The 12,016-nt window shown below is 46.5% G+C and overlaps 1 protein-coding gene across 1 annotated transcript in view; it reads left to right on the forward strand.

Annotated features, from left to right (window-relative positions):
* The window catches only part of ATP13A5 (ATPase type 13A5), a 32,439-nt gene that overhangs the window by 14,871 nt on the left and 5,552 nt on the right, over positions 1–12,016 (forward strand). Inside the window, exons 9-20 of the mRNA XM_010568445.1 lie at positions 790–960; positions 1,195–1,352; positions 1,645–1,833; positions 2,081–2,142; positions 4,800–4,950; positions 6,249–6,332; positions 7,443–7,599; positions 8,944–9,061; positions 9,642–9,766; positions 9,929–10,092; positions 10,660–10,782; positions 11,602–11,681. Coding sequence (XP_010566747.1) covers positions 790–960; positions 1,195–1,352; positions 1,645–1,833; positions 2,081–2,142; positions 4,800–4,950; positions 6,249–6,332; positions 7,443–7,599; positions 8,944–9,061; positions 9,642–9,766; positions 9,929–10,092; positions 10,660–10,782; positions 11,602–11,681 — 1,582 coding nt within the window. The remainder of the gene's footprint in view (positions 1–789; positions 961–1,194; positions 1,353–1,644; positions 1,834–2,080; positions 2,143–4,799; positions 4,951–6,248; positions 6,333–7,442; positions 7,600–8,943; positions 9,062–9,641; positions 9,767–9,928; positions 10,093–10,659; positions 10,783–11,601; positions 11,682–12,016) is intronic.

Raw genomic sequence — 12,016 nt, forward strand, 5'->3', positions numbered from 1 at the left:
CGGCTGTCGACCAGCACCCCCAGGTCTTTTTCTGCTGGGCAGCTTTCCAGCCACTCTTCCCCAAGCTTGTAGCGTTGCATGGGGTTGTTGTGACCCAAGTGCAGGACCCAGCACTTGGCCTTGTTGAACCTCATACAACTGGCCTCGGCCCATTGATCCAGCCTGTCCCGATCCCTCTGTAGAGCCTCCCTACCCTTGAGCAGATCAACCCTCCCTCCCAACTTGGTGTCATCCACAAACTTACTGAGGGTGCACTCTATCCCCTCGTCCAGATCATTGATAAAGATATTAAAGAGAACTGGCCCCAAAACTGAGCCCTGGGGAACACCACTTGTGACTGGCCACCAACTGGATTTATCTCCATTCACCACAACCCTCTGGGCTCGTCCATCCAGCCAGTTTTTTACCCAGCAAAGAGTACACCTGTCTAAGCCATGAGCTGCCAGCTTCTCATCTTCTGATTTTGCAGCAGTTCTGTTCAAGCAGGCAATGCATGAGCGCGAGGGTCAGTGTTACACCTAAACATCAAGCCACTACATGGCATGAACTTGGCTCAGGGGCAAAATTTGACCCACATTCCTTGATACAAAATGCTCAGAGAAACCACCTGATGTACTTTGAAACTAAAACTATAATGGCTGTCACCGTAAGTCCACATGTGTAAGTACATAAGCAAGCTAATTAGTCAGGCAAGCTTGAGCACCTAAAGGGTGCTGCCACTTTCTAATAAGCAGAATCCCATAGACTTTTAAATCCCCTTTAAGTGAAGCTGCACACTGTTGTTCTTAGGTGAAAGCATTCCAGTTACTAAAACCCCCTTGCCCCTCGTGGAGAGTCCGATGCCCTGGAAAACCCACAGCATGGAAGACTATAGGAGACACGTCCTCTTTTGTGGGACAGAAGTCATACAGGTGAAGCCGACGGGTAGAGGGCCAGCGAGAGCCGTCGTGCTGCAAACTGGTATTTCTTTTATTGTTTGTTAACCAGCAGAGGGGAAGTGGCAGCCCCAGAGGCTGGTAGGAGAGCTGGTTTCCCTTTGCAGTTCAAGTCCAGCACAGGTCTGCTGTCCCCAAGAATTGCCTGTTGCCACCTGATGGCTAATGCTTGTGCGATGTTACGGGTTTTCGGGCAGCACTGACGCGGTACAACACTGCTATGTCATGTACGCAGTGTATGGCACATGTCTTCACGCAGGGTTCAATACAGCTAAAGGTGACCTGGTGAGATCCATCCTCTACCCCAAGCCGGTGAACTTCAAACTCTACAGAGATGCCTTCAAGTTCATTGTAGGCCTCTCCGTCATTGGCATGTTTGGGCTCATCTACACCGTGTGTGTGTTCGTGTCCCACAAGGTAAGTACGAGGGATGCCTCTGTGCTGCAGGTGCCAGCTCTACACCCTCGGTCACTCAAGATCCTTGGAATATTGTTCACTTCTGTAATACAGTTTTCAGATGCCAGAAATGGGGGTGGTGGAGGCTGAGGAGGAGATGGACAGAACAAAGCAGAATAAATCTGTCATCCCCAGGGGCAGAGCTTGGGGTGCGTTGCTCCTGGGCAGGAGGGTCGGACCCCCCGAGAGTGACGGTAGCAGGGCAGGGAGGCTGTTCCCATCCCATCGCCCCTGTTGCTCTCGCTGTTCGCAGAAGCCGGTGGCAGATGTGGTGGCTATGGCCCTCCTCCTCCTCACCGTGGCTGTGCCTCCCGCTATCCCTGCTGCCTTGACAACAGGCACTGTTTATGCCCAAAGGAGGCTGAAGAAAAAGAAGATTTTCTGCATCAGCCCACAGAGGATTAATATCTGCGGGCAGATCAACCTTGTTTGCTTTGACAAAGTAAGGCGCTTCCTGGGGCACTGAAAGATGGTGGGGGCTGCTAGGAACATGGGATATTTTTTTTTCCACCCCATCTACCCTGGTCTAACCCCAGGGAAAGATCCTTTACAGGTGCCCATGCAGCAGGGTCACGCTGTGGGCAGGAGGCTTTCCTTACCCTGCCTGGGAGCTGGGGAAGGACCTCTGGGGGTGTGCAGGAGGAAGGGGTGGGCAGTAGCAGGGTAACTAGATATTTATTTAAATCTAGACGGGCACGCTGACAGAAGACGGACTGGACCTGTGGGGTGTCATCCCTTCTGAGGGAAGCCGGTAAGGAAGGATTTCTTTTAGCAAGAACTAATCTCCAGTGTCAATGTACTGCCCAAATGTTCTAGTTAAGAGGGAGGCAGTTGCACGGGATACAGAGACAGTAAATAGCATGCAGCAAGAGATGTTTGGGTGCATTTGGGGAGGCAGAGTGCAAAGGGTGTCCCTGCTTAGCTCCTTCCCTCCAAGGAGGGCATCTGGGTGCTGCTGTGGCAGGCATAGCTGTAAAGGTTGCTGCTAATTCAAGGCAAACAGAAGTCAGCAGCAGCACGAGTGCTTTTAATTACCCTGGGGGGATTTGGAGAATATGCACAGAGCTTTTCAATTATGTCATTCTTAGCACAGTTCAATAAATATTCTTAATCCAGTCAATAAACCTTTCATCATTTAAATGTTAGGATAATGCTCCTTCTGTTGAAATTGAGTGTTGCTGAGTTTGGTGCCTGTCGAATCTTACCTACTTTCTGTAAATGCCATGAAAAAATATCTGTGAGACCAGAGATCAGACCTGCAAAGCTCAGGTGTCCTTAGGGATTGCCTCAAACCCATGGCAGGCTCCATCTCAATTCCAAGCCCAGAGACCATTGAAATACTCAAGAAAAAAAAACATTATGTAAACATTAAACTTGACTATATCCAGAATTATACTATTTAATTCACATTACTGTAATACAATAACAGACTTCAGCTCTGCAGTGCATGTTATACCAAACTCAAAATATTAATGTTTTGCAGTGGCCAGGACAAATCACACACCTCATATCAACTCCCAGGTTTCATTAGTAGTTGTTAATATATCAGATACTTCAACACCACAGAGATAATCATGCCATAATGAATGAAAGGATGAATTCATTGTGAGAGGAGAAAAATCACATTCCCAATACTTCCTCAAAGGACAGAAAGAAAATTACTATCTGATCCAAATTAATGAGAAAAGATTAATAAGTGTCAACCAATAAAATACTCTTCCAGTGGGAGCAAACTGCAGGCACGTAGGATGGTCTCTTCTTGGCCCCCCTTCAGTGCACCAGGCAGGCCACACAGAATAGGTGCGCGTTGAACAGGCTTGGAGCCTGTTGAAAGCAGACAGTTCATGGTAATAACAGAATGATTTCCTTTGAGGTAGCCTTGCAAGTAGTGTCTGCTCACATGAGCAGCAGAACAAAACCGGATCCGTATATCAGAATAAATTCACTTAATAAAAAAACCCTCTGCAAGGTATTAAAACATAATGCTGTCTTTGCAGACATGTCCAGTCTGCACCCAGCTGGGAACCAGTGCTGGTGGCTTGCCAAAACGCAAGGAGGAGCTATTGCTGTCTGCATTGATCTCATTAGCCTATTTGCATAATTAGTCTTTCTTAAATGTTCATATTTTTGAACATGTTATAAGACTAGCTGTCAGCTAAGCTGAATACTGTGAGGCAATGACAGTAAAGGAATTTCATTCAACTTGCAAAATACCCTATTGTTCGTTTAATAAGATATAAATGTTTGTTGGTTCTGTGTGGTGTTTAGCAGTTTCTTGGTGTCTCTCAAGTATTAATTAATTAATAAGCCAATTATGACCAGGCTGAGGACAAGGTATAATTTGCTGGAAACAGAGCAGACTTGGATGGCCCAGAGGGACAACAGGTCCCAGATTCATTGTTCCTTTTAATAGAGCTGCGAGCTCTCATGCTGCTCACTTCCAGATGCATTTCACTATGTGTGTGTTAGTAACAGGGGATGGTAGTTGTGATCAAAGGTAAATAAAATCCATTTAAATTTCTCCTTAATATGCCAGCCTAAATGGCTGGTAATGGGCTGTGTTCTGGTCTGGCAAACACAGCTTGCTGGCCAGCCGGTTTCTTAGAGGGAAAAAATGTGTGTGTAAGAAGAGAGGACTCTGAGAAATAACTTCCATGATGAAATTATAGAGCTTTCACCCAGCTCAGCTTCGCACATGTTTGGTCTGTACTGCAGGGCCAAAGAATGGAATAAACCTCAAGGCTTTCCACAGAAAAAAATCAGGGCATGAATCTTTGACAGCGTGCCTCAGTGTAACTAAATAGGAGTCAACCAAGGTACCCATTTTCAAAATGAAGGTGTGAGGGACAAGCATCTGGTGTCTGTGGGTATGCAGATGTAAAATTTACAGCTGGAAGTGAAGGTCGGGTTCCTTGTGGCTCTCCCACGTCGCTCCTGGGGTTGTAGAATTTGGGCTGCTGGTGCTCGTCCACCCCGGTGAGTGCACAGCACCAGCCTGAGCAGAGGCACCCCCTTCCCATACTGCAGTTTCACAAATCTCCCAGGGCACTTTGCCAAACTTCTTTGAGATCCCTGATGCAAGCTGTTTCCTCTCCAATAGTGTCCTCTTTGTCTAATACCAAACAGCAATTTTCAAGCAGGACTCCTGTGCCAGCCCCTCTGAGCGTTTTACCGTCTCAGTTACTTTGTGTCAAGTTGAACTTGTGCCAATGAATTACTGGGTACTTTTTGGCCTCCTGAACGCATCTGACCTGTGATCAGAAGCATGGGTAGGACAGCGTGTTGCTTGCTGTTATTGGGCTCAGCTCTACTCCGTGGAGCAGAGCAGCACCTGGATGTACCAGCTGAAGACTTGTGCCTCTGCATCCCTCTTGTAAGCGGTCCCACTAACCTGCTGCTTTTAATCAGGTTTCAGAAAATCCATAAGTTCCCATCCAGCACTCCTCTGCCCTGGGGACCTGTGTGCGGAGCCATGGCGAGCTGTCATTCACTGGTTGTGTTGGATAAGAAGATTCAAGGAGATCCACTGGACTTGAAAATGTTCGACGGCACACACTGGGTAACGTGACTCGCACCCTCTGCACACATCCAAAGCATGGACACCCCCAACCCAGCCCATGGGGATTTACTCACAAGTCAAGCTCAAATACATGCCTGTAGGGGGAACTACTTTGCAGTCCTGGTCATAACAGCTGGAATTTGCTCTGTTATTTCTACTACCATCGTGATAGATTTGCAGCACTGTGGCTGCTTTTTGATAGTCCAGCGATCATTTTCCTCGGGGCTGCCTGCATTTGCTCTCTTAATTTGATTTGGAAACACTGGAGCGTAAGGAAGCAGAGGGGGAGCCTGGTTGCTGCTTGCTGGAAGCAGGGGGTCAGACCATGCCGTTGGCCATGTGGTGCACAGACCACAGGTCAGCTAAGGAAACGCACAGGCAGGTTTTTATGCCCTTACGCTAAAGGCTGTTATCTCTGATTAGCAAAGGGACATCCCTATGGAGAAACCAAGGCTGGAACCTCCAGCTGAGTGAACAGCAAGTCTCAGAGACCTGGGGAGGACATGAGACATTGAGCCTCGGGGCTCATCTGCAGGGATGGAGAGATGCTTGGGTGGGAGCAGGATGGGAGGAGGCACGAGAAGGAAAGGGGCTGCTCTTCTCCCTGCCACGTCCTAGCCTGGAGGGGTTCTGGGTCTCTGCAGTTAACTGCCTTGTCGTCTTTTCTCCTTCATCCTTTTGCTCAAGAGAGATTAATCAGTAAGTAAAACAGATGGCAGCTCTTTCAGCAGCGCTGCAGGAAGGCATCAGGATGGTGCTCGCTCCTGTGGAAGAGCAGGCAGCAGCAGAGCCACATGACAGCAGAAGGGGACTATGAGGGTGAACGAGCCTTGGCAGCACATAAAGTTACAGAGCTGGAGGGCTAAAAGCACCCTACACTGAAAATTGCCACCCTGATTCTGCACAGAACATTGGTGAGAGTCTTTTAAAAGCAGGAGACTGGAAGATAAAACTAGCTAGGTAAGGATAATTATTTCTCTTTCGCTTCATCGTTGATATGGAATTAAATTTATGTGGAACGTGAGTTTAGAGAAACCACAAAATTTGACACAGGTTTTTACTTTCATCAAGTCAAAAGACACAGGGCCATGTAGGCTTCTGCTAAGGACAAGGCTGCAGGGAGGCTGTCACTGATGATAGATAGGAAGACCTATTAGATCATAACAAAATACTTCTGCAACTGGATGCCAACAGCAAGGGGGAAACATGCTCCCGTGTGCTGCTGCCCCTGCTTTAACAGACAGGTATGAAGTCCCCTGCCCCCAAAAGTATCAGAAATAACATTTTTCCTTGTGCAGGAGGTAGAAGACTCCAGCACAGCTCAGGATGGGGCTGGTGCCCTTGACACCTGCATCGTTAGACCGGGGCCGAAGGCCAGCGATGTAAGTTCGGTTCTTTCTGAGAATGAATATTCTGTATTTTCAACCTGCAGCAAGTGCAAACTCCTATCACACACACTATTCATTTATCTGGGCTAGCACTGGTAAAATGCCTTCCAACCACTCTTGGTACTGTGTTGCATCTTCCCCCAAAACAGACCCCCTGGAAGCGTAGGACCAGAAAAGCAAATTCTGATTAAAGTGGAGATGCTGCTCCTGAAGTGGCATCTAAAGCACTTCATAGGCCTAAAAGCCCCTCATTTCCAACTCTCCTACTTGCACTAATAAAAGGTACAGACTTCTCTGAGTCCTCACCCTGTAAAGCTGCTGGCAAAATGAAACTGCACGATCAGTGTAAGTGAAGACTAATGCAGAGAAACCATGTAAATGGAATAAAAGTGTAAAGCATGAATTCATCTGCAGGAGGAGGCAATGTGAGTAAGGACAAGGCATTACATCGAGAAGCACAGATGTGGGTCCATGAGGCCTGCTGGTAATGGTCGTGCAACCCCACTAGCAGATTTATCAGCCTCACCCTAAAGCACAATGTTGTTTGTTTCACTCTTCCTCTTAAAAGGCCCCTTGGGAAGCTATGTATTTTGACAGTTGAAAATTGTTATGTTTCCAGTCCAAATGTCGACCCAGCTAGCTTCTTCCCAGTGGAAGGAGTGTGATTTCTGTTAGCCATACCAGGAAGACAGTGCTGTGGCAACAAGGAAATCAGTCTTGTTTCTAGGATTGCTCTGTTCCCATGGTAATGTCACTGTAACTCATCAAATTTCAGTTCCCAGGACTGTAGATCCAGGAATATTACATTAATATGTGTTTATTAAGAGAAAGGCTGGGGCAAAGCCTGCAAAACAAGTTAAATATAGAGAAAAACACTGAGGTTCCTGGGAAGTATGCTGAGAAGACAGAGTTGTTGAGACCGTGGCTCCTAAACTTGTAATCAGTGATCTGGTCCCACAGCCAGAAGGCAGCAAAAGTGAAACAGTCTCCTATTAATAATAAATCACCTTAGCAAGAAAGACTCAAATGAGCTAAAGTTCAGAATGGATTTGCTTTGCGTAATCAATGGCTCTGATAATATCTGACTTTCCTGACCTCTTCCAGGCTCCTGTGGAAGGAATAGCAATCTTACATCAATTCCCATTTTCTTCTGGGCTGCAGAGGATGTCTGTTGTTTCACAGAAGATCGGCGAGGAACAGTACGACCTGTACATGAAAGGAGCACCAGAAATAGTGTCCAGCTTTTGTAGACAAGATACTGGTATAGAATTGGGAAAGGGCAACTGTACAGTGTTTATTTGGACTTAATCCAAACCAGAGCTTATGCTGGAGCTGAAATCCTACAAGGATTTCTACTGGCCACACTGCAACTGCATGTGTATGATTCTTCCCACAAACAAGGCTTGGGCTTGTTAAATGTCTTTAGTTAATACTACAAACAAGTTTTCATTGTTTGTTTGTAAGTTAAAGATGCACACAGCATAACAGCTAGTGAGATGCACAGCCTGAGGTTCAGCTGCTGTACATCCCGTAGCTGACTTGCATCAGCTGAAGATACAGTGTATAAATAATGTTGATAAGTCAAAATACTCAGAGCCAGACGTAGGATCACGGTAATTGCATGTCTCACAGCAAGTGTTGTGCTGTACAAGTTCTTAAATTTCCTCCTAATTTATTGCCCTGTAAATTCAGCATTGAGTTACTGACCCAGCTTGCAAAGGCTTTAAATCTCAGCAATGGAAAACTTGCTGTGGACATGCAAATTACTGTTATCAAGGATAATTGACATTAATGCTTGAGCCAAGACTTCTGTCCTCTCTCTGCAAGTAAACAGGCTTCTTTTTTGTATGTGAACAGTATTATAGGCTTATACTCAAATTTGTCTGCAAACTTGAAACTCAGGTCACATTCACTGAATACTTCAAAAGGATGCCAAACAAACACAGTACCAATAGTCTGTGGCTCTGTGGTTTGTTATTTCAGACGGCACTGACCTGAAAACAGGTGAAAACAGTTTTGAGGGACAATAGAAAGGTTTAGTTTAGAACCACCTAAGATCTAACGACACAGACCTCCAAACAAGTCAATATCAGCAAGAAAAATATCTTCAAAATTATGTTCCACTTTCTCAGGTTTCTAAATAGCTCCTCTTATCCTATCTTGATTGTTTCTATATTGATTACAGCTTAATGAATAATTAGGTACTGCACTGTAAAGCTGTGATTGCAGTACATAGTGAGTACAAAGTAGTGCAAAGTTAAAAGGAACTTTTTGCTTTGTCACGGGAATGATTAGAGAATTGAAAATTTAGAATTTCAGAGAATTCTCTCATAAGGCATAAACATAAAAACAATTTCTGCAGGCACTCAGCATGTATGCAGTAAAGCCTACCTGCACCTTAATATGCATTTAAAAAGTATAAAACAGATGCATAGATCACTTATTTGAACAGCCAGTTACACAGCCTTGGTACAAAACAGCTGACTTTTATGAGAGGCCACAGTGCTGTAACTAAGGCTATAAAGTGGTTTAAAGGACAGGCATTTAAACCCTAGAAAAGCAATCAGCAATATTCTAACTATGAAACATTTTTTCCTGTGAACAGTCCCAGCTGATTTCTTAAAGGAGCTTAAGACGTACACAAGCCAAGGCTTCAGAGTCATTGCCCTGGCCCATAAAGTGCTAAACCTAGGAAAGGATGTAGATGTGAGCAACCTAAACAGGTAAGGTGTGCTGACGAGCCGCTGGTATCGCTGTGGGGTTGCTTTCCTATCTGCTTGTTACGACCTGCCCCAAACCTTCCCCTCCTCTCCTGCCGAAGGAAGCCTATTGGGAAGCTGTACTGCGTAACACCTTCCTCTCAGCAGATGCTGATTACACTGTTAATTGCCTGCTTTACTACTGCTCTTGCAAGGCTCACTGAGCTGAATTTCAGGATGTGTTATCAAAGGGTAATGAAAGCTGGTTATTGTGCTTCTACATGGCAATGGATTGGGCCTGCAACAGAAATTCTGTATGCCATAATCTGTGGGTTTCAGACAGCCAGTTCCTGCAAATCTCTGTCCCTCTTCCTGCGCACGCATCTCTGCTGCATTCCTTCCTAGAGACAGCAATATAGCAGATCAGCAGCTTGGCTGAAGCTGCAGAAATGTTGATGCTTGTTGAGCACTGCTTGTGTTGAACTTGTAGCAGTTGTGTTTCCCAGCGAGTATGGCTTTCCTGTTGAACAAAAATCGCAGGGAGAGTCTTGCTCTCTGTGCTGTCCATGGGAAACAGCACGTATGTTTCTGTCCTTGCTCCAAGAGAGGAAGCAGAGTCTGGGCTGGAGTTCCTGGGCCTCCTGGTGATGGAGAACCGCCTGAAGCAGGAGACGAAGCCTGTGTTGCGGGAGCTGGCTGCCGCCCACATCAGGAATGTCATGGTCACAGGTAAATCCCCCAGGCTCCTTCTGTGGCTGTGTAGCTGCCACAGGGCACACAGGAGAGAGATTCACTCCTCCGGCATCCTCCATTGCATGTCCGTGGTCTCCACCTGGGCTGCCACTGTGCTATGGCAGATGTGAGGAGCCTGCCTCTCCTCTATCCTTTCAGGGGACAACTTGCAGACAGCTGTCACGGTGGCCAGGAATGCGGGTATGATTCACACGGGCAGCAAAGTCATCCTCATCGAAGCAAACGAACCGGAGGGCTCCGCTCCAGCTTCCATTGCCTGGCAATTGGCAGAAGACCGCAAAGAAAACACAGCTGTTCTCTCTGTAAGCACAGCCAGGGATGGTTGCTTTTGAGTGCCAAGGGCAATTAACAAAGCTTTTAATGTCTAATAACTGGCTCCTTGCTGGGAATTTGGAAGTAGGTCTGAGGAACAGAGGAAACCTGGGGGCTAGTTTGTATCTACCTCAGGGCATATGGAGGTGTGGTATGGACCATGCACCTGTTAGGGAGAAATAATTAATCCAGTGCTACTGAATTCTTTGCTCAGGACAACATACGAAATAACTATGTGAATAACTGGTCGGGCTTTGCAGATGCAGTGACCACTTCAGTCATGCTTAAAGTGTGCAGAATTAATGCAATTATACATACTTGTCTGTGTGACTATTTGCTGGGCCAAACTTCACTGTCTAAACTAGCAGCCTGTGGCTAACAGGGATTAGTTACGCATGGAAACTCAGTTAGAAAATCAAGTACTGCCAGGAGTGAAGTTTTACAAAAGGATGCTGCATAAGGCTGTGTACCTGGTTGCCTGGTGGGAGGCTGATGAGGTGGAAGTGAAATGGCATGTTATGACCTCAGTCTGAGAATAAATGCTGCCTTATTTCTAGGAGGTATGTGCTAACACTGAGGAAAAGATCACCTTGGAAGGAGAAACCTGCAACTACCATTTTGCAATGAATGGAAAGTCCTATCAGGTTATTATAAAGCACTTCTACAGCTTGCTGCCAAAAGTAAGTTCAGAGGAAGCAAAGCACTTATTTGCCCTCCCTTTTTTATTAAGTGGCAGCCATGTTCCGACTGGAGAAAGGTGTTTTTCTGTTGGTAGCTGTAACATTGTCACTTCACATTTTGACAGCTCTGGGCAGCCTCCCACGGTGCCTCAGGTTTAACCTGAACAGCTTGCTTTCAGCATCTTCTAAGACCTCAAATGACAAGGGTGGCTGTGGTGCTGTGAGCAGCTGCGCAGTGGAGTTACTCCATGGTCACCTTCTCAATTTCAGTTTAATTAAAAACATCAACCCCATTCCCATGTGCCACTACCATAGCTGGCAATGGCCTCTGCTCAGCAGGGGCATCAGGAACATGAAACCCCCACATCTAGCATCAGAAATCTTCAACTCCTGTCACCCAGTCCATAAAATACCTGGTGCTGGGACAGATTTTCAGATTTTATACTTTCTGGCCAGATTTTCAGGTAGGAGAAACCTCAGGCTGAGCAATGTTATTGCTGCTGTCATCAACCATCTGTTCTGCACTTGGGAAACACTTATAATGCCTTGCTGCTCTAAGGGCTGCTGCAGAGCATGTGGTGATCGCTGGTTTCCCCGCACCTCTTACAGAACAGGCAAGGCAGAAAACAGAGCAGGATAAATCTGATGTTAGAGGAAACTCAAACCCCAAGGGTGGCAAAACCATGGTAGGCTTTGGGAGATGGGATTATAGGGTTTTACAAATGTGTCAGGCACCCATCAGGGAGGTGTGATCCTGCCTTGGTGGAGCGATGGAGGCACAAATCCCTGCCCGAGGCAGCCCACTGCTCTTTCTTGCAGATACTGGTGAACGCGACTGTCTTTGCTAGGATGTCTCCTGGCCAGAAATCCAGCCTTATTGAAGAGTTTCAGAAACTCGAGTAAGGTTTTCTTTTGTTTTCCTCTTGAACCAAACAAATAACAAGTTTTCTTTAAAGTGTAATTGTCCCAGCTAGTGCTGCTCCAGGCCCATTTTTCCAACCCTCCCTTCCTCCGCACGTGATCCCTATTTGCATCCTTTGTGGCCACCTTCCTCCCAGTTCCCCTACAGGGATCCCTCCGCATCAGGAGTACCTGCACCCCTTGCTCAGACTTAGCCACTGTTGCTTGCCGGTGCAGTATAGAAGGCAGCATTAAATGAGGCTGAGCTAAAAACACAGAGGCAGACCCCTGCACATACAAATAGCCCCCCCCCCCCCCCCCAACTCCTCCCCAG

Source organism: Haliaeetus leucocephalus, unplaced genomic scaffold (assembly GCF_000737465.1).
Source record: "Haliaeetus leucocephalus isolate CR32 unplaced genomic scaffold, Haliaeetus_leucocephalus-4.0 Scaffold240, whole genome shotgun sequence".
Taxonomy (NCBI): Eukaryota; Metazoa; Chordata; class Aves; order Accipitriformes; family Accipitridae; genus Haliaeetus; species Haliaeetus leucocephalus.